The sequence below is a fragment of the Loxodonta africana genome, chromosome 9 (assembly GCF_030014295.1).
Source record: "Loxodonta africana isolate mLoxAfr1 chromosome 9, mLoxAfr1.hap2, whole genome shotgun sequence".
In the NCBI taxonomy this organism is placed as follows: Eukaryota; Metazoa; Chordata; class Mammalia; order Proboscidea; family Elephantidae; genus Loxodonta; species Loxodonta africana.
Genome location: NC_087350.1, coordinates 119,554,172 through 119,576,710, shown reverse-complemented (window position 1 = coordinate 119,576,710; position 22,539 = coordinate 119,554,172). Strand labels below are relative to the sequence as shown.

The 22,539-nt window shown below is 54.9% G+C and overlaps 1 protein-coding gene across 4 annotated transcripts in view; it reads left to right on the top strand.

Moving 5' to 3' along the window:
* Positions 1–22,539, top strand: part of VAV2 (vav guanine nucleotide exchange factor 2) — a 210,219-nt gene that overhangs the window by 20,908 nt on the left and 166,772 nt on the right. For all 4 annotated transcript variants that reach the window (XM_064290621.1, XM_064290623.1, XM_064290622.1 and 1 more), the window contains exon 2: positions 21,872–21,988. In XM_064290621.1, the coding sequence (XP_064146691.1) occupies positions 21,872–21,988 (117 nt within the window). The remainder of the gene's footprint in view (positions 1–21,871; positions 21,989–22,539) is intronic.

Genomic DNA, 22,539 nt, shown 5'->3' with positions numbered 1-22,539 from the left:
AAACTGCCTTTGAGGCCGGCCTAGCCTCGGTGGGACTGGCAGCCTCGGGCCAGGCGAGTCCAAGGGAGGGAAACGCTTGGATTAGCACGGGGTCCATTTCAGACTCTTTCTTCCTCGTTCATTCTGTTTTCCGCCATGCCAGTGGCCTTGCAGTTGGTTGAGAACACATGCCCATCAAAGGTTGTAAACAGACGCTGACATTTTCGGCTCAGATGCATGGGGTGGGCATGTTAGAGCCGGCTCTGTGGGGATGGTAAATTCTAGCACTGTGGGATCATCTCCAGGTAATGAGACACTCTTTGCAGAGACCCCCAGCCGGAGTGCCTCAAACCCCCAAATAGTCCAGTCTGTTATTTTTAAGTGGTGTTTGCCTGCTCAAAGGGTGTTTTTTCTTCGGAAGGGCGTTGCCTTGGATTGACTGTTTTGCACTCCTTTATTGCTATTGATCTGGTAAAGCTTTAATCAGGAAGCGCTGCGCAGTGGGTTCTGTGCAGGGGGACTTGCTAACTGTGTTGATTTTTCAGCGAGGCCCATTTGCAGCAAGCTGGGAGCCAGCCGTGTAGGGGCTCGTCCTCTAGCTCTGGAGCTTAGGCCACCCTTGTGGCGCTGGCAGGGCTGTGGCACCAACCTCTGGCACTCCTCCAGGAGTTGGCAGGGGAGGAGGAGACCAAGGCTGAGTGCCTCTCCCGCCACGTCCCTGCTCCTATTCAGAAAGACACCAGGCCTGCGACATGTCTGTAACTTGGCACCGTGTGGCCCCACAGCCGTGGAGGAAGGGATGGCAGTTGGCTGCGTGTCTGTCCAGGTCTCGGGGTTGTACAGCTCTCCCCTGTCAGGGACAGCCACCTGGGGTGGACCCCATGGGTCAGGACTGTCTCTGGGACATTTTTCTGGTGTGGTGGTACAGGAGTTTTGAGAACTGTGGGTATCTGAGGCGCTCTTGCCTTTTTTTGGGTTTTGTGTCTTTTCCAACCTTTCAAAATGTACTTTTAACAAGGAGAATATACAAATTCATTGTCAAAAGCATATACAGGCAAAATTCTATATCTATACCAAAAAATAAAAAGCCACCAAACCTGTTGCCGTTGAGCGGAGTCTGAAGGACAGAGTAGAACTGCCCCATAGGGTTTCCAAGGAGCGGCTGGTGGATTCGAACTGCCGACCTCTTGGTTAGCAGCCGAGCTCTTAACCACTGTGCCACCAGGGCTCCGTATATATATATGTATAAGGTAAATATGAAGGCTTACTTGTTTTTTACTACTTAGAGAGATGATATTAACCCTTACTTGTACACACAGCCATTTTATTTACTGAAATGGGGCCATGCTGTGTATACCACTTAAAAACCAGTAAAACCAGTTGCCATCGAGTTGACCCTAACTCCTGGCCACCTCATGTGTGTCAGAGTGGAACTGTGCTTCACAGGGCTTTTAATGGCGGGTTTTTCAGAAGTGGACTGCCAGGCCTTACCTCTGAGGTGCCTCTCTGGTGGACTTGAGCTGCCAGCTTTTCAGTTAGCAGCTGAGTGTGTTAACTGTTTGCGCCACCCAGGGACTCCACATACCATTTGATCCGTTGCTGTTTTGTCAATCTCGCCTCGGAATGGAACTGCCTGTACAGTTTCCAAGGAATGGTTGGTGGATTGGAACCAATGACCTTTCTGATTAGCAGCCGAGCCCTTATCACTGCACCACCAGGGCCCCACGTACCATCTAGGAACCTGCTTTTCCCCTTTCCTCACCTATCCCGAAATGTCTTTCCATGTACCTTCTTTCTTGGAGTCCAAGATATACTTTTTTTTTCATGTTTTTGTGTCTGAAATGGGTCTTAGAGCCTTCTAATCGGGGGTGTCTCAGAGGGTAGCTGGCAGTTTGCCCTGTGGATACAGAAGGTAACGCTGTGTCTCCCATACAACAGGGCCTCTGACAAACTGAAACATGACGTTTCCACGTGCTTGTCTTTAATGCTGCCTGGTGCCAGGAAATCCCAGAGTTTACATGACCACCCTCTGCATGGATGCCTGAGCCCCCTTTGTAGAAAGCCTGTCTCTGTTTCCCACTGCCGTAGGGATAGCCACGTAAACACTCGCTGTGGAATAGCCTAACCCTGTCTGCCCTCTGGCCAACTTCAAATGGAGAGCAGCCTCTGAGGCCTGGTGGGAAACAGGGGCCCTTGGGCGCTGGCCACACAGGCTTTGGAGGAGCCCTTAGCAAGCCAGGGTTCGCAGCAACGGGCTCGTTGTACTGTCTACCTGGGCACGTGCCTCTGTCCTCCTTTCCTCTCTGCTCTCACCCTCTGACTCTCCTGGGTTGTCCTGGTACTGCTAGTTAACCCTGTAGGCTCTCGGTGAGATGGACTGACGCAGTGGCCCCATCAATGGACTGACACACAGTAATGATGTGAAGATGGTGCAGGACTGGGCAACGTTTTGTCCTGTCACACGTAAAGTCGCTGAGTCGGAATGACTCCATGGCAACTAGCAACAACAACTGCCAGTTAGGAGTCCCCAGGTGGTGCGAACCGTTAACAGACTTGGCTGGTAACCAAAAGGTTGGAGATTTGGGAGAAAGTCCTGGCAAACTACTTCCAAAAAACCAGCCATTGAAAACTCTATGGCGCATAGTTTGATTCTGACACACAGGGTGTCGCCATGAGTCAGGGTTGACTCAGCGTGCCACTGGTAGCATGGTGGGACTGTGGTCCTTGCCGGTTAACCCCAGGCTGCTGACTCTCCTGAGGACACCTGTCTCTGACTGTCCTGAGGAGGCCTGCTGGTGCTGGTCCCTGACGAAGCTGGTCTCGAGGGGAGCCCTCTGCCTCTGTGCCTTGTAGGGTGTGTACAGCGGACGTCCGGGGAGGGCCAGGGCCTCTGCCGAGTGGAGCCAGTGTCAAGCCCCCAGTGGTAGCCCTGCCTCTCCTCGACACCTCCTTCGTCTTTCTCGAAGGAAGGGCCTGTGATCCTTCCTGGTAGAAGTAAATAACTAAAAGTGACTGCTGGTAAGACCGTACATGGCAACATTTGTTGTTGATGACAACAGGTGAGAAAGCAAGTCTCTTGACAGGATTGAGATCTGCAGAATTACTTCTGGGAAGGTAAGGCTCGCTGGACGGACAACTGTGAAATAAACGCACGGTGGCCGGAGATGTTGCGTCGTGCAGGAAAAACCTAACCGGTGGAGTCAGTGCTTTCATGTGATACTGAAGCAGAAAGGATGAATTTAGTAAAATAAAAAAATGAAAGCTGAAACAAACAAAACCGCCTTGCCACGCCTGGGAAGGGCCCTTGGCTGGCCCCTGATGTAGCTCGTTTGTCCATTGCCTTTTGCCAGTATTTTTCTGGACAAATGACATGGTGGAATGACTGTGGGCCAAGCAAGCACCCCAGAGAGATGCACCTAGACGTTTGGGGCTCATCAGGGGTCTCAGCCCTTTCTGGGTCTGAATTTCCTGGGGCTGCCCTAACAAAGTGCCACCAGCTTGGTGCCTTACAACAACGGAGACTTATCCTCAGAGCTCTGGAGGCCAGAAGTCTGAAATCAAGCTGGCAGCGGGGCGCTCCCTCTGGAGGCTCTAGGGGAGGGTCCTTCCTTGTCTCTCCCAGCTCCTGGGGGCCCCGGCGTTCCTTGGCTTGTGGCCACATCACTCCAGAGCCTGCCACATCTTCACATGGCCCCCTCTGTGTCCATGTCTCCCCTCTTCTATCTCTCAGAAGGACACTGGTCACTGGATTTAAGGCCCACCCGGGTAATCCAGGATAACCTCACCCTGACATCCTTCACCTGATCACATCTGTAAAGACCCTTTTTCCAAATTATTTCGCGTCCTGAGGCTGGAGGCTAGGACATGGGCCTGTCTTTTGGGGCCACTGCTTAGCCCCTGTGCTCTGCTCCCTCTTTCGTCTCTCCCGACGGCCATTGAGTGCTTGGTGCATATGGGCCCTGGGCTCCCTGGTCAGGGTATATAAGGGTCAGGCCTGCCCAGGGGGCTCAGGGCCTTGCATCTCGGTCCCAGCGCCTTGCCCTGGACCTTCACGTAGTTTGTGGCTGGGTCTTTGCTCACTTCTCACCTCCACCGAGTCGCTCTGCTGCCTTCTCACTTCCCTTGGCCGCCCCGCCACCTCCTCCGAAAATAACACCTGGGTGGTGTGGGGTGGGGTGGGGAGACAGAACCTGGCTGGGCATAGGCGGGGTCACGGGTATGACTGTCTCTTCCCCAGGGTGTGTGCAGGGGCACAGCCCTTTTTCTTGGTGCCCATGCCTGGTACAGAGTCGGGTAGATAAACGATTGAGTGAATGAGGGAGTGATGGGTCAGTGACTAAAGGAAGGCACATGCGTGAGCTGTGCTCCGGGATGCCTGGCTTTCTGAGGGCCTCGTGGGCCCACCCGTTTTCACTGGGGGAGCCCGTCTTGGCCAAAGGCCTGTGGCAGTCCAGTGTGGCCTGAGGAAATGTTCCCCCTGAGCAGGCCTCGGCAGAGGCTGGTTGTGATTTCGGGGGTTCGGGGGGAGTCCAGTTTTCCCTTTCTGGCTTGAGGCTCTGCCCGCAGTTTTGACTCTGCGGTGCACAGGCCGGGCGAGTCCCGAATCCATAAATGCCGGATGCTCGTGTGAGCTGGGAGCTGGGAAATGGGTATGCTGCCAGGGGGATCCTGGGATCCAGAGGTGTAATTATTTCAGCAACTAAGTTTAGGAAAAAAAGTGCAGAGTTAATAGCTGGACAGAAAAAGTCCCCCGATGGTCAGGTGCTTTAGGGTGGGAGATCATGACCATTTTTATCCCCTCCCCCGTCTAAGAGTGCTGGGAGAAGAGACAGGTCTCCCCTGACGAACTGTGTCCCAGGCCTGCTACCTTCCCTGAGAAACTTGGGCAGGGCTGGCCAGGCCCTCATGCAGGTGGAGGCCCCCGAGCACCAGTCTGGGCCTCAGTTTCCCCCACCTGGTGAACTGTGATGGTTAGTCAGCTCAGACGTGCCTGAACGGGCAAGGCCTCAGGGAAGTGGGGAACCGAGAGCCGTGGTGGGAGCCCTGGGGGATTCTGGGGCTCTGGGTGCCTGCAGGCAGGTGAGCTGCCCCTCCATTGCCCTCCCTGTGAACCTGAGCAGGTGCCCAGGTGGAATGCCAGCTGTGTGCTCAGCTTTCCTCCTAGAGGACAACTGGGGCATCCCCCCGCCCACCACTGTCCCGAGGCCCGGCAGCAGCCTGCCTCTGTGTCTGGTGGGGGTGAAGGGGCCTGGCAACTGTGAACATTCCTGACCCGCATTCTGGGGAGAAGCTGCACCCGCCCAGCTGCTGGCAGCGGCACTGGGCCTGCCCCCCTGCCCTAACCCCTCACTGCTGCCCTGGCCTGGAGCGGCTGGAATTTCCAGAAGGTGCAGCGCCTAGAGCCGTCTGAGGAGGCAGCTCCCTCAGGGACCATGCTGGCTGCTGGGTTGTGTTTTAAACACTTGGATGGAATCAGCTGCTGCCTCCCCCAAGCCAAAGTGAGATATAAAATTAGAAAAAGAATGCCTATTCATAAAAAAAGAAAAAGGAAACTTTAGTGGCATAGCGGTTAAGAGCCGCGACTGCTAACTAAAAAGTCAGCAGTTCGAATCCACCAGGTGCTCCTTGGAGACTCTGCCCTATAGCGTGGCTACGAGTCGGAATCGACTCAATAGCAACGCGTTACTTGTAAAAAACACAACTCAGAAAGGTAGAAAGGCAGTGAAGCCTGGACTAGCACCTGAGGCAGCCTGGGGTCACCATTACTGGGGTCACCATTGCCACGAGGCCCTCAGACCCGCTGTGCCCACCCACGGCCACGGCTGTATCTGCACCTCCTCCCGGAGAACCTGGAGCCAAGGGCCTGGCTTTGGCTGGAGGGCCACAAGGTGGGAGCGGCAGAGGGAGAGGATGGGTGGGCACAGGGAGGCCCAGGAGGGATCACATGATCCGCGTCCAAGGAGGGGACCTGCCCTCCCCTCTGGACCCCCTGTTCCAGCAGCAGCAGCAGCTCTTGGCCTCACGGCGAGGGTGGGTTTGGGGGTGTGAAGGCAGCAGGAAGACGTTTCTACCTGCCCTCTCACCTGACAGCAGGTGAGGACAGTGAAGTGCATTTAACAACAGGGAAGGTTTGTTTGCATCTTAGCCCTCGCCTGTTTGGGTGTTTTTTTTTTCTTTTGATATTTCTCGCAGTCCTTGTCCACCTGCAGACTTCTTTCGGTGAGCTGGGTTAACCACAGCTCTCTCTCTCTGCTCTCCCCACCTTGGGGGCCAGCAGTATTTTTCCATGTAACGTGTTGCGTGTTGGCGCCAGCAGCGTTTTTCTACATGGTCTTCCAAACCTTGTGCTAACTTAAAAAAAAAAAAAAAACAGAACTCTTTATTTCAAATGATTACAGATTCGCAGGAACTTGCAAAAAAAAAAAAAAAAATTGCGGCGAGGTCCCGTGCACTTTCCCCCGTCTTCCTAGGGGTAGCGGCTCCACTCTATGTATGTAGTACAGTGTCACAGCTGGGAAATTGACTGTGGTGTCCACCACGGCGCTGATTCAGACGTCACCCGATTTACCTCGTGTGTGTGTGTGTTCGTGTGCATGTGTGTGGGGGGTCTGTGCAGTTGTATCACATGTGTAGCTTCACGGCACCTCCCGTCAAGGTCCTCAACAGTTCCAGCCCCACAGGGCTCCCTCGTGCGAGCCCTTGTAGCCCCACTCTCTCCTTTCCCCACCCCTGACTCCTGGCAGGGCTAATCCTTCCGCCATCTCTGTATGTAAGTTGGTCACAATGTTATGTGGGTGAAATTATGCAGTGGGTGATCTTTTTCGGACTGGCTTTTGTCACTCAGCATCGTTGCCTGGGTTCAGCTGCATTGCTGTGAGCCTTTGTTTTAAGGCGTCTCTGGTCCTGGCTTGGTGCTGTCCCCACGACAGGCAGACCCCTAGTCTTGGGGACTGTGGTCTTTGGCACTGGGCCCCTCCCATTCCACCAGGGGGCTTGTGGGTTGCTGGGGACCCTTCGATTTAAATGTCTCAGTCAATGACCAAAAGCCTTAAGTGGTGCTACTGGTGTGGATGCCTGTGACCAAAGATTTGGGGTGTTTACTGTCCCCCCAAATGAAGTATAAGCCTTGGAGGGTCATCATGTACAGCGTATTCCCACATTATCTGCATGTGGTAATGCAGGCAACAAATTGAGGTTCAGAGAGGTTGGGTAACTTGTCCAAGGACACACAGCAGGGAAAGGTGGTTGGGACATGCACTGGCCTTTGTCCCCTGTCCCCATCTGCTTTGGTCCTGGCCTGGGTGTCCCAGTCCTCCTCTGTCCCGCATGCATTGCAGGGCTTCCCCACCTCAGTGCCAGGCACTCAGGTGGCAGTCGTTGAGTGCAAACCACCATGGGGATATACCCAGAGAAAGCTGCCTGGTGTCTGGGCTTCTCAGCCTCCTGGCCAGCTGAGGGGTGTCCAGTTTGAGAGGGCAACCCAGGGAGGCTCACTGGAGGAGGTAGCTTTGACTTGGGGAAGCATCCTCCCGTGGCCTTTGGATCTGCTACTGTCTGGCCCTGTGGGAGCTGTTGGTGGCCAGGCCTCAGCTTTCTCATCTGTGAAATGGGCGTACTGTGGTAGCAGCACCTGCCTCACAGGGTTGTTGTGGGAGCAGGATGGTGGACAGCATGTGGTAGCTCTTAGCCGATGCTGCCTCAACCCTGCTTCCATTCCTGCTCCGTGAGACGTACCCCCTGCAGCCTTTCCTGGCGTGTGGTCATTAAGGCTGTGTGTCAGTTTGGCTGGGCCATGATTCTCAGTGCTTTGGCAGTTACGATGTAGTTTGGCAGTCGCGTAATGATATGATCACTTCCATGATTGAATCAGATATAGTGGCATCACCCCCATGATGGGGTCTGTTAGGAACAGCCAATCAGTTGAAAGGGAGTTTCCTTGGGGGTGTGGCCTGCCTCCAATATAGGTGGACTTCCTGGCAAGGCTCAAGGGCTTTCGCTCCCTCTGAATCCTGCAGCTGGCTCTTGGTCATCTGACCTCCAGTTCTTGGGACTTGAGCTAGCAGCTTATCTACCAGTCTTGGGATTTGTTTGTTTCCGTAGCCTGTGAGCCAGAGGCCTGTTGCCTGACCTGTGATCTTGGGTTCATCAGCCCCCGCAGCACTGTGAGTCAGCAGAAGCCTCGAGCTTGACGTCTGACCCACAGACTTGAGACTTTCCAGCCTCTACAACCGCGTGAGCCATTTCCTTGAGATGAATGCCTCTCTCTCTCACTCTTCATACGTGTAGATGCTTCACTGGTTTTGCGTCTCTAGAGAGCCCAGCCTAAGACAGGGTGCTCACATTTACTCAGTCAGATTTCACTGTGAACCGATTGTATGCTGCTCCTGCCCTAGGTCCTTCGGATCCTTCCCAGTGTCTGGGGAGAAGTGCTTCTTTGAGATGCTCTGTGTCACCTGCAGGAGTCCCTGGGTAGCACAAATTCATGACTACTAGCCGAAAGATTGGTGGTTCAAACCCACCTAGAGGCACCGTGGAAGACAGGCCTGATGGTCTGCTTCTGAAAGGTCACGGCCTTAAAAACCCTATGGAGCAGTTCTCCTCTGCACACGTGGGGTCTCCATGAGTCAGAATCCACTTGACGGCAACAACAACATGTCACCCGAAGAGAAGTGAGGGGGTCAGGCAGGGCTCCCCATTTAGGGCTTCGTTGCATAAACATGCTCACAGTTCGGGACTTGTTGGCTGCTTCTGTGGTGCTCCCCCATCCGGTGGTAGGCAGTTCAGCAGCCTTGGCCACCGAGACATGCCCCGCATGGGGGTGACACAAGCTCTCAGCAGAGGGCTGACAGATGGACAGATGGACATTAGCTCTGGTGTGCGTCTCTGGTGGGAAGCTGGTCAGTCTCTGGAGCCTCTTCACGGGAGTCCCACACCATGTTCTAGAAATCCCTGGAGTGACTGGGCACAGTAACCGGACACAATCTTTTGCATTCTTCTCCAGACGATTTGTGCTGATGGATAGGGTCACCTCCTCAGGTGGGAGGGTGTGCTGTTTAAAAAAATTTTTTTTTAATTATTTATTTTATTTATTTTGTTGTTGTTGTTGAGCATATACACAGCAGAGCACGCACCAACTCAACAGTGCTACACGTATTCGGTGACACTGCTTATATTCTTCAAGCCCTGCAGCCACGCTCACTCTCCTTTTCTGAGCTGTTCTGTTCCTCCCGCATTGACGTAAACTCGCTGCCCCCTAAGCTTCCTTCTAACCTTTCGAGTTGCCGCTCTCAGTTTGATCCCACGTAGACAGTTCTTTAAAGGGCACAGTGCTGAAGGTGGGGAATCTGCTGTTTGAGGGGCAGCTTCTGCAGCCTTTGCGGAACGCTGGAGGGGCTGTGTTATGTCCCTTGGCGTTGGTGGCAATGGCCCCTTAAGGGCGTCACATGTAACGTGGTGACTGTCACACATGGGGGCATGGCCGTGGAGCGGCTCAGCTCTGTGCTTCTGTTATTGGCCTTGCTTCGTGAAGCCCCGTCTTGGGTAGACGGGTGAGCTGTGCCGACTCAGGGTCAGCCCATGGGGGAGCGTCTCCCTGTTGGCGTGGAGGGGTGTCAGCCCATGGAGGGTGTCTCCCTGCCCGTGTGGAGGGGTGTCAGCCCATGAGGGGCGTCTCCCTGCCCGTGTGGAGGGGTGTCAGCCCATGGGGGGCGTCTCCCTGCCTGTGTGGAGGGGTGTCAGCCCATGGGGGGGGTCTCCCTGTCCGTGTGGAGGGGTGTCAGCCCATGGGGGCATCTCCCTGTCCGTGTGTGGTGGGGGTCAGCCCATGGGAGAGCATCTCCCTGCCCATGTTGGGGGTCAGTCCCTGGTGGGAAGTCTCCCTGCCTGTGTGTTTGTGGGGTTTTCCCTCCCTGCTCTGGAAGCTCCTTGGTGCTACAGTTACATTTTCCCTTCAGTACTTTCAGCTCGGCAGGAAAGATGATAGTGAGACTGGAGATGATGACCCAGCGTGTCCTGCCATTAAGGGGGATGTTAAAATGGCTTCGTGAGCACTGCTGGGATATGTTTGGAATTGGATCATCCAAATGGCATAGTAGAAGGGGAGCTGGGGCGGGGGGCGTGCGAATGTGTGATGTGGACCCTAGAAGCTGCTCTCTAGAAGGGGAAAGACAGGAATATGAAGGAGCAGAGAAGAGTGAGTTCACGGACAGCTTGTGACCAGCGTTAGTGGTCTGGCCTCTGGCTGCGGAGAGACAGGGCCGTGGCAGCAAGGGCAGCCACCCAGCTAATCTCTGTGAGCTTCGGGCGCTTGCTGGAGCAGGCCACAGGAGAGCTGGATTTGGGCCTCGTGCACTGGAAGCCGGATCAGAGAAGATGGCTCTACAGAGAACACTGGGAAAGCAATTTCCTGCTAGCTTTGTGGAAAGCCTCTAGTATGACCCCGACCTTGAAGTCCCGATAACGTGACTACTCTTTATCCCCCGGCTCACCAGGGCATTAGCGGAGGCTTGCTGGAGCCATTTCCATCCAGGTACTGAGGAAATTGCCATCTTTCCTGGCAGCTCTGGCCTCGCAGGTGTCTTTGCTGGGTCCTTGCCTTTGTTCTTTGACCCTGGGACCCCAGGGCAGGGCCTGGCACACAGTAGGTGCCTATTAAATGCCTGCTGAGTGTGCACAGGTGGGTGAGCAGAGTTGAGAGCCAGGCCCCCATGTCCACCAGACTGCACAAACGCCCAAAGGAGCCCTATTCCAGGTTTGTTTTTCTTGGTGAGTTTCCCAGCAGGGGTTGATGAGGAAGTCTTTTAAAGCCGGGGTGGGGAGTAATTCCTGTGCAGGCTTCCTTAGCGTGGCGAGCCACGGTGGACGAATGTGCCTGGGTTTCCTTGGCTGCCAGGACATTGTCTGAGAGCTCGGCTCCCAGCCCTTTGGATCCCACTTCCCATGCTCAGAGCTGTGAGAGGATAAACATCTGTGGTCTTAAGCCCCTCGGTGGGTGGCACCTGGTTAGGGCGAGGTCACAGACAGTCATCTTCTCACAGCTCTGGAGGCTAAAGTCCAAATCCAGGTGTGGGCAGGGCCGCATTCCCTCCAGGGGAGACTGGAGCAATGCAGCCGTAAGCCAAGGAGCACCTGGAGCCACCAGTAACTGGGAGAGACAAGGAAGGTCCTTCCCTAGAGGCCCCAGAGGGAGTGGGGCCGTCTTCCCTCTGTCTGTCTGTCTCTCTTTTCTGTTTATTAAGGACACTTCTCACATTGGACGAGGCCCACCCTACTGCAGTATGACCTCATGCTAACCGATGACATCTGCAAAGATCCTATTCCCAGACAAGATTACCTTCACAGGGCCTTTATGGGTTGAATTGTGTCCCCCAAAAGATACATGGAGGTTCTAGCCTCAGTACCTGTGCGCATTCTTGAGACGAGGTCCTCCGTCTGTTCGTGGCTCTAGGGCTTCCTTGCTGACTGGCCAAGACCACAGGGCCTGGACCAGACCTGGGCCCCCCCTTTACTGTTGGGGTGCCCGGGTCAGCCTCCAAGCTGCTTGTCCACCTGTGAAATAGGGGTGTGTCTTAGTTATCTGGCGCTGCTATAACAAATACCACAAGTGGATGGCTTTAACACATAGGAGTTTATTCGCTCATAGTCTAAAAGGCTAGAAGTTCGAATTCAGGGTGCCAGCTCTTGGGGAAGGCTTCCTCTGTCAGCTCTGGAGGAAGGTCCTTGTCAGTCTTTCCTAGAAGATGGTCTAGGAGCTTCTCTGCACAGGGACGCCAGTCCAAAGAGTGCACTACGCTCCCAGTGCTTTTTTTCTTGGTGGTATGGGGTCCCCTGTCTCTCTGCTCGCTTCTCTCTTCTATATCTCAAAAGAGATTGGCCCAAGACACGATCCAATCCTGTAGATTGAGTCCTGACTCATTAACATAACTACCACTAATCCCACCTCAGTAACATTGAAAATCACGTCAGATGACAAAATGGAAGACAATCACTTGATACTAGGAATCATGGACTAGCCAAGTTGACACACGTATTTGGGGGACACAATTCAGTCCATAACAGGGTAAATGACAGTTTATGGGTAGTGTTAGGAGAGTGGACCAATGAATTTGAACATGTAGTGGAGTGCTGGGCATGGGCCAAACTTTCCGTGAAAGCTGTTTGATACTTGAGAGGGTATAAACACCACCAGACGTTGATTTTAGTATATTTGAGACAAATGATGCATGCGGTCCTTTCCGTCGCTCCGGGGGATGAGATGTGGAGTCGAGGGTGGCACTGCACACTTTGGTGGGCAGGTTCCCCTGCAGCCAGTGGCAGGCAGGGCCTCCATGCTGAAGGCTCTTGACTCCGTTTCTTCACTCCGCCTGGCCTGCCCTGATCTGGGGAGAGGCTGGCTTTGAGGAGACCCAGGTGGACAAAGAGAAGGCCATCCTTCTCCTCTTCCTCATTCCACTCTCCCTGCCCGCAGCTGGAAAAGCTGCCTGGGCGCACCCCAGCTGGGGAACTGGAGCGAGGCTGTACAAAGGGGGAGCCCCGCCCATACATCCTCCCCCTGCTGGAGCGTGTGCAGCCAGGAACGTGCGGAGAGCAGGGAGTTCTCGTGTTAAATCATCCAGACATAATCACGTCCCTGACACTCCTCAAATAACTGCCCAGCCCGCAGTTCTCTGCCAGAAGCGGTGGGTGAGCTGAAGAGGCTGCGGGTACCCCTGGGGCCCCCACGTGGCCAGACATGCTTTATGAGCTCAGGGCCAGGAGCAGGGGCCTGGGATGTTTCATATAAATGGAATCATATGACATTTGTCCACCTTATCCCCCTTAGGGTGACGTTGTCAAGGTCCATCCAACAAACACCCCAAAAGCACAGGCTTGGGGGGTTGGAAGGTTCTGCCTGGTCCTGCTTTCCCCAGAGCCTCAGTTTCCTCATTGTGAATCAGCTGATGAATGAGGCTGGCCCCACGGAGTTGTTACTGGGGTGTGTGAGCCAAGGGGCTCTCAGTGGGCTGGTGCGCAGAGGCAGGCATCGGCGAGTGGTCACGGCTGAACCTCAAATCCCACCTCCTGCTTGTTTTTGCAAGAGGTGCATGAAGTGAGGGGGACACCCAGCGAGCGGCAGCTGCCCTCCGCGACCCCGGCACCTTAAAGCTCTGGGAAAAGCAGGCACCCGGGGGAGGGACACCTGAGACTTGGTCAGAGGTGTGCGTACCTGTGTGCGTGCATGCGTTCACTTGCTCGTTCATTTACTGGACGGTGAGCCTCTGCTTTGGGCTAGCCATTGTCCAGGGCATTGGGGACCCAGGGGGAGCAAAATGGTCTCAGCTGCTGCCCCCACAGAGTGTCTGTCCAGCTTGTCACCCCAAGGCCACCTGTTGATCTACCCCCATGGGTCCCCCCATTTGAAAGATCCTTTCCAGCAAACCGTCTATTAAATAGGAACAGAGCCGTTTTAAGTGGGTTTTGGAGTGAGCATAAATAAAACACGGACTTAATTCATCTCCCCATTTTTTATTGATCAAAGACATCCTCAGCTGCCAGTCAGAGCATCTGATGGGGCCTCGGCAGCGCCCCCGGGGGGCTAATGCTGCTCCTTGCCGAAGCAGAGCTGCGCGCTGGCGCTTGCTTGTCACCGTCGTGCGCAGTGTTAATGCCGCCTGGGAAGTGCCGTGAGAGTCACCGGTGTCGTGGAGGCTCTTGCAGTGTTTGTTGCATGAAATGCGGATAGGGGACCCTTGCCTCTCTCAGGAAGATTCAGAGAATATTTTTTTAAATTGTGGTGAAATTTGCAGAACACCCAGTTCACCGATTTAAAGCAGGCAATTTGGTGGCATCTAGTACATTCCACAACCATCACCACACCGAGTTCCAGAATCTTCTCCTCACCCCAGAGGACGTGTTCTCAGGAGGGACCAGTCCTTGGAGAAGGACATCATGCTTGGGAAAGCAGAGGGTCAGCTAAAAAGAGGACGACCCTCAACGAGATGGATTGACACAGTGGCTGCAACCATGGGCTCAAGCACGACGCCGATTGTGAGGAGGGCGCAGGACCAGGCAGTGTTTCACTGTGGCGTACACAGGGTCACAATGAGTCGGGACTGTCTTGACGGCACCTCACAACAACAACAAAGGAAACCCCGTACCCGTTAGCAGTCACTCCCTAATTCTCCCCCCAACCCCAGCTTCTGCAGCCCACAGTCTAAATCTAAAGCCTGTCTCTGTGGGTCTGCCTGCTCTGGACATTGTTCATGTAAAGGGAGTCATGTCATGTTGTTCTCTCGTGATGTGCTTATTTCTCTCAGCATAACGTTTTCAGGTTCATCTGTGTCGTAGCGTATCAGAACTTCATCTCTCTTCATGGCCGGCCGAGTGATAGTCTATGGTATGGATGGACCATGTTTTGTTTATTCATTCATCTCTTCTTTGGCTACCTGGAGCCTGCGCTAGACCCTTCAGGGCTGAGCCTTCTTCCCCTGCCCCAGGGCAGGGGTGTGGGGGTGGGTGAATGAGTGGTCGGGGACGCCAGCCCGAGAGAGCCCATGTGGTCAGCAGGTGGGGAGCCCAGGCCGCCTTTCCCTGTGGGCCCACCATCAGGGGAGCTTCACCCCGGAGCTGCAGGCACCGGCCACCTGGCATAGCAGGGGAGCAGCCAGAGGTGCCTCCTGTTTCCCATCCCCCCACCTTGGGGGGTGTGAGGACAGCCAGGTGAGATGGGGATGGGGTCCATGGTAGGCGGCTGCTCTCGTCCGGCCTAGGTGTGGCATTCTGGTGGTGTCCTCTGATCCTGGCACGTTGGTCAAAGCACTACCATGGAGACGCGCCCTCTGCCCGTGACACCTCCCCGCCAGGGCACTTGAGGCCTCGCTGGCCACTCTGATGTGGAGTTGGGCTCTTGGGTCTCTGTCCTCTCCTTCCCTGGCTGCTGCCTGGCGCTGGAAGGAGCTAAGTGACAGATGACTGTGAATGGAGGGAGCCAGGCCGTTCAGCTGAGCCTGGGGGAGTTGGCGGCTGGTGGTGGAGCCAGTCCTTGGGCTAATCTGATTCCAGCCTGATTATGTCCCAGGCGGCTGATGGATGGGGAGAGGGAGGCTGACACTTCTGGACACAGCGGCTCCGCTCTGCCTCTGTGAACGAGGAGCTGTGTGGGCACAGGGAAGCCCAGGAGGTATCCAGGAGGTGGGATACCCAAACCACATGGAGTGCCCTCAGTGAACAGTGGCGCCTGCTGTTCGCAGCCCAGGGAGCGCTGACTCGGCTCTGGGTCCTTGTTCGAGGATAGACCCTCATGGGGGCCCCTGAGCCAGACTTGCCCGAGAGCAAGCCCTCGCTTGCAGGGCGCTGGCGAGACAGTGGCCGCTCTTTGTAGAGGGCCCCATGGGCTGAGACTAGGCCGGTTACAGAGAATAGTGTCCTTTGAAGCCACTTTTTCAGGACATCTCTTACAGAGGGTTAGGACCCACCCCACTCCGGTGTGACCTTACCTTTATTAATCACATATTTCCAAACAAGGTCACGTTCAAAGGTACAGGGGTCAGGACTTCACCATGTCTTCCTGGAGATTTTGCCCTCTGCTACAGACATGGGTTCAAACCCCAGCTTGGCCATTTTTGTGTGAGTGCTGAAGCCTTTAACTTCCCTGGCCTCAGTTTCCTTACATGTAAGATGGAGCTACTTGAGAAGGGTGAGAAGTGCGTTGGGGGGCAAAGTGTGCCTTGCAGCCCTGGGCGCACGGGCACTGCTCTGTGAACGGTGCCAGGCAATGGGGGCACCTCCTTCATGGTGGCTCCGGAGGCCAGGAGTCCACGCTTGTCGTCAGCCTTGTGCTGGTTGTCCTCAGTTTCCTGGAGGCCACCCGGGGCTGCACAGGGAGGCAGTCTCAGTGGGCCAGCGCAGCCCCAGATGGGTGGGGCACCAGCTCGTCCTGAGCTGGGAGAGGAAGCTGGGGCCTTGCCGGCCATCATTATGGTCAGTGCCCATGTCATTAACTCTAAAACGGGAGAATGAGGAACGAAAATAAACACGTGGTGGAAACACCAGACAAGCCATGCGCAGAAAATAGCTGAGCCGGGCTGGAGGTGAGTGCATCCTGTGCCCCGCAGGTGGTGCGAGGGGGCCACGACGAGCTAGGTGGGCCAGAGCCCAGGGCTTCTGGCACAGATAGACCCATGCCCTCGATTTCTGGCTGTGCTGTAGGACAGGCGGGCTGTCAGGGCGTTGCACCTCAGAACGGGAGCTGGGCCTTCTGGGCCACGCAGAGGGTCCAGTGGGATCCCTTGTGCTGCCCGCCCCCAGTGCTGTGCCCTTCACCCCAGCTCATTCGCCCTGTTCTGAGCGCTGTGGAGGAGGGTTGAGACAGGGCCTCCGCCCTTGACGTGTTATGGTTTGGATTCTGTCCTCCAAAAATTTGTGTCACCTTGGCTAGTCCATGATTCCCAGGATTGTGTGGTTGTCCAACATTTTGTCATGTGATGTGATTTTCCTATGTGTTGTAAATCCTAACTCCATGATGTTAGTGAGGTGGGATTAGCGGAAGTTATGTTAATGAGGCAGGACTCAATCTACAAGATTAGATTTTGTCTTAAATCAATCTCTTGAGATATAAAAGAGAGAAGTGTGCAGAGAGACGGGGGGACCTCCTATCACCAAGAAAGCAGTGCTGGGAGCAGAGCATGTCCTTTGGACCTGGAGTCCCTGCGCCTGAGAAGCTCCTAGACCAAGGGAAGATTGGTGGCAACGACCTTCCCCCTGAGCCAACAGAGAGAGAGCCTTCCCTTGGAGCAGGCACCCTGAATTTGGACTTCTAGCCTCTGAGACTGTGAGAGAATAAATTCTGTTTGTTAGAGCTACCCACTTGTGGTGTTTCTGTTACAGCAGCACTGCATGACTAAGATGGGGGGCTCATAGACTCAGCGATACTCGGTTACACCCCCTGCCCCACAACCTCTCGAATAGAAACCGGGACTCCCCCAGAAGGCTCCTGGGCATCCGTGTGTCTGAAACGGGAGCGTGGGAGGCCCCAGAGGAGACACTTCGGGGAAGGAGCCCGTTCAGAGACGTGTAGGAAGCACGTTAACCGGCCAGACTGGCCCTAAAATGATTTGGTCCAAATGATCTGAGTCGTGAATGTGGGTTGAAGGGCCGTGGAGCCAGGAGGGTGCTAGTGCTGGTTCTGGGATATGGCAGGAAACCAGCGGCCTCCGGGACTGCTCACGGGCTGTGTGCCTTCACCCAGGGGTGCTACACAGCCATGAAGGAGAACGAGGCTGGTCCCCAGGAGCTGATGGGGAGGGATTTCCACAACACAGGGTGACGTGAGACGAGCAGAGGGCAGATACGCTACTGTTCACGTGACAAACGAGGGATATGAGAAAGCACACACGTAACTGCTTGTTTTTGCAAACCGAAGGGGTAGGTGCAAAGAAGAGCGGGTGCCCTGGGTGTGATGGAGGGGAGGCGGTGACACACTCCAGGCGTACCTTTTTAACAGTTCAGACTTTTGGAAATGTGTGAATATTTTACACACATAAAACATCCCCATTGAGGTCAAGTCGATTCCGACTCACAAACTCACAGCAACCCTATAGGATGGAATAGAACTGCCCAGACCGTTTCCGAGGAGCCGGTGGTGGATTCCAGCTGCTGACCTTTTGGTTGGCAGCCTGAGCTCTTAACCACTGCGCCACCAGGGCTCCTTTAGAATGTATATGTAAATTCAGCAAGAACGGGGGAAAATCCTGACAACGAATACCAGTGGAAATAAATGAACCAGCTGTATTCAGACGAACAACAGCCACGATGAAGGGGAATGAAAAACTAACCCATGTAGCTTTGGGTGCAGCGTTTTGATTATATCCCTTCAGACGAAAGTGAAAACAGAACTGTAGGTAGGATGGCGCTCTCGCTGTTGTAGCTCAGGGGCTTGGGGTAGCAATTCTGAAACTACGTTTAGCATACTCTAGGACCGAACAAAGAAGCAGAGATAGTGAGCATGATGGAGTACGTCTGGGTTTCTGACAGAGAGGGAGTTAAACCTATGGAAAGGGGAAAATGAGAATAAACGAACCCTGTGGTATTGGGTCGGAACTGAGGGGTATGGAGATAGAGCCGTGTATCTATATCTAGGGATCCCTCGTGGCACGGTGGTTAAACGCTCAGCTGCTAACTGAGATGCAATCTGCCTCCGTAAAGATAACAACCCAGGAGACCCTGTGGGGCTGTTCTCTGTCCTGTAAGGTTGCCATAAGTCGGAATCGACTTCACAGCACACAGCAACCACAACATACCTGTCTTAGGATGGGTTCTCTAGAGAAGAAAAACCAGTAAAGTGTGTAAATATATATATAGAAAGATTTATATCACGGAAATGGCTCACATGGTTGTAGAGACTGGAATGTCCCAACTCTGTAGGTCAGGCTGGAGGCTTCTTCTGATTCATGGAGCCGCAGGGGCTGGTGAACCCAAGATCGGCAGGTCAGACAGCAGGGCTCTGGCTCACAGGCTGGGAAGAATGATGAATCCCAAGATGAGTACGCAAGATGGCAGGTAAGCTGCTAGCTCAAGTCCCAAGATCTGGAGATCAGACGGAAGGAGCCAGCCTCAGAATCCAGAGCGAGCAAAAGCCCATGATCCTTGCCAGAAAGACCACTTACACTGGGTGCAGACCACACCCCCAAGGAAGTTCCCTTTCAGCTGATTGGCTACTCACAGTAGATCCCATCACGGGGGTGATCACATCGTCATACGACTGCCAAACCGCATCCTAACTGCCAAACCACTGAGAATCATGGCCCAGCCAAGCTGACACACAACCTTAATGATCACAGTATCTGTACGTCTCTCCTAGATGTGTCTGCCAAGAGGGCCTAGAAGCAATGACAGGCCAGGTCTGGCTTCTAAGTGCCATTCTCAGTTATAAGGAAGCAGGGCTTCTTGGAGAAATGGCTGATTGCAGGACTGGGATAGGAAAAGTACAAGGTGAGCCTAAAACATCTTACGCCAGGGAGTAAGGGTGTTCTCACAGAACAACAGGGACACGCCAAGAGGACATGGAGGCCACCTGGAAGGGCTCCCACTAGCCACATCTTGGACAACATGAGCACCAAATAAATGACACCAAACCAAACCCATCGCCGTCAAGTCGATCCTGACTCATAGCGACCTTGTAGGACAGAGCAGAGCTGCCCCGTTTCCCAGGAGTGCCTGGTGGATTCGAACTGTTGATCTTTTGGTTAGCAGCCGTAGCACTAAACAACTACGCCACCAGGGTTTCCAAATAAATGATAGCAGCTCCTTGTTCTAACTCATATAAACAGATCACAAAGAACACAAGCTCTTCGGCGTCATCTGTGACCAGGGACCAACCTGGCTGGGACGGAGGAGTGGCCTGAGAGAGCGACGGTCCCCACACAGGGGGTGCCCTGGGTGGGGGCACTGTGGGCTGAGGTAGGCGTGTGGCAGAGATGACGGGTCCCTGCCGGGAGCAAGGGCCAGGGTGTCATGAGTGCAGTTTGCTTTGTGCTGAGCCAGTCCTTGCTGTGAATCTCCTCATTCCTCTGCATTTCTGGTGGGGGAGCGGGGGGACAAGCTCTCTGCAGTTGTCTAGGCCCTCAGTGCGTGGTTCTTGATGACAACACATCTGAAATCTTCGGTCATTCTTTGGCTGTGTGTGCGGCCGTGTGTGAAGGCTACAACCATAGACTATGTTTGTGCAGACCGCAGCCGTGTAGACTACCCGTGTGTAGACTCTAGCCATGTACAGGGGCGGATTGATCAGTAAGAAGGTATGCACAGGCTTACTTGTGCTTACTTGCTAATCTGTAGTGCACATCAAACGTGGTGAAACCCACGTAAAGTGGTGCCCTTCAGATTAGTAAGTAAGCACAAGTAAGCCAGTGTGTACCGTGTTTATTGGGTGGTCGTCCCTGGCCGTGTAGACTATGTGTGTGTAGATTACAGCTGTGTGGACTAAGTGTGTGTATACTGTGCGTCTGTAAACTACAGCTGTGTAGACTGTGTGTGGGCAGACTACGTGTGTATGCTGTGTGTGGACCACATGTGTGTAGACTACTTGCGTGTGAACTACAAGCATGGAGACTGTGTATGCTATGTGTGGACCACATGTGTGTGTAGACTGTGTACATGTAGGCCACATGCCTGTAGACTGTATGTGGGCAGATTATGTGTGTATACTATGTGTGGACCACATGTGTGTAGACTATGTGTGGGCGTAGACTATGTGTGACTGCATAATTAACTCAGCGAGGCAGGTCGTGTTAGGAAATCGGGCCTCGGTCACTCTTCCCTGGTCCCGAAAGCTGGAATCCGCAGACAGGATTGGAAGCCGAGCCGAGTGACTCCGCAGCCTGCACTCTGGCCACCCTGCTGCCCCTGGCCACCCTGCGGCCCCTGGCTACCCTACTGCCTGCATACATTTCTTTATCAGCTCTTTCTGCATGAGGACTGGGGGAGGACAATCTTGTTTCCCCCACCCCCATGTCCTCAGGCCCCTGCCCCATCTGCATCTCTGAGCCCAGGGGAGCTGGGACACAGCTGGTGGAGTCATTCATAAAGGAGATGAGCCAGACACTGATGGGGGTGGTTCTGGCCGTGGTGCTCCCCCAGCCTCCCACTGCGGCTCTGACGCGGCACCCTGGGCCCACTGTGGCACCTGACGGGATGGTCCTGGCCATTGCCTTAGTCACGTGTAAAGTCATAGGGTGGTCTGTGCCGTTGGAAGATGTGTGCCTGTGCCGTCTTTGCTGACTCAGAGACCACGTGCTCGGTCCCAGCCATGACTTTTAGAGAGGCGACGTGCTGGTTACCGCCGGGAAAGGCGTGGGCAGGCCGCCATGGATGGCTGGGTGCTGGGTGCTCGGTCTCAGCCATGACTTTTAGAGAGGAGACGTGCTGGTTACCACCGGGAAGGGCGTGGGCAGACTGCCGTGGATGGCTGGGTGCTGGGTGCTCGGTCTCAGCCATGACTTTTAGAGAGGAGACGTGCTGGTTACCACCGGGAAGGGCGTGGGCAGACCGCCGTGGATGGCTGGGTGCTGGGTGCTCGGTCTCAGCCATGACTTTTAGAGAGGAGACGTGCTGGTTACCACCGGGAAGGGCGTGGGCAGACTGCCGTGGATGGCTGGGTGCTGGGTGCTCGGTCTCAGCCATGACTTTTAGAGAGGAGACGTGCTGGTTACCACCGGGAAGGGCGTGGGCAGACTGCCGTGGATGGCTGGGTGCTGGGTGCTCGGTCTCAGCCGTGCTGGTTACCACCGGGAAGGGCGTGGGCAGACTGCCGTGGATGGCTGGGTGCTGGGTGCTCGGTCTCAGCCATGACTTTTAGAGAGGAGACGTGCTGGTTACCACCGGGAAGGGCGTGGGCAGACTGCCGTGGATGGCTGGGTGCTGGGTGCTCGGTCCCAGCCATGACTTTTAGAGAGGAGACGTGCTGGTTACCACCGGGAAAGGCGTGGGCAGACTGCCGTGGATGGCTGGGTGCTGGGTGCTCGGTCTCAGCCGTGCTGGTTACCACCGGGAAGGGCGTGCCAGGCCGCCATGGATGGCCGGGTGTGCTGAGGATGCCATCTGCAGTGTCTGCACCAACAAGGGCAGAGCATAGTGTGGCTTCTGTGTGCGGAGGCCTCCTTGGTTTTTGCAGCTTTGTGGTGGGGAAGGCCAGCAGGCCTGTTGTTAAAACCTAGGTCTGTGGAGCCGGCTGCCTGGTCAACCCCGTCCCGCCTCTCCCAGGCCGGGCATGGGCGGCTTCGTCAGCCCACTGGCCCACGTCCACGTCTGTAGAATGGGAACACGCTGGTGCGTGCTGTCACACGGCGGCTGAAGTGTGGTGCTGTTGTTGTTGTTATTACTGACCAAGTTTTAACCATTTTGCCCTTTTTTTCTCCAGTTTCTGTGTTTGAAGAATATCCGCACCTTCCTTAAAGTCTGCCACGATAAATTTGGACTCAGAAACAGTGAGCTGTTCGACCCCTTTGACCTCTTCGATGTCCGAGATTTTGGAAAGGTGAGTGGCTTCCTCTCGTCTCTCAGCACGTGCTGCGTGGCGTCCGCACGGCTGACTCGGGGGCAGGTGGACCAGATGGGCAGGGTGGGCCAGGCACCTCGGCACGGCCGACTGGGTTTTTCCATTCCTGTCTGACAGGTGCAGGCCGGGTTGTGTTACCAACGGGCGGGCGAGGAGCCAGATGTGCGCAGTGGGGGTGGGGGCGGCGGGATGGCCCCCCCTTCTCAGGCTGCTCCGGGGGAGGTGGCGGTGGTGGTTATCGGCTGCTGTGGAGTCGGCTCTGACGTCCAGCGACCTTAAATCTAACAGACCAAAACGCTGCCCTGTCCTGCGCCATTTTCATGATTGTGGATACGTTTGAGTCCATCATTGTGGTTGCTGCATAATCCACCTCATGGAGGGTTTCCCCTATTTTCACTGACCCTCCACTTTACCAACCACGATGCCCTTTCCTAGCGATTGGTCTTTCCTGATGACGTGTCCAGGGTAAGTGAGCGGAAGTCTTTCATCTAAGGAGCATTCTGGTTGTATTCTGGGTGAGGGTTGGTGTC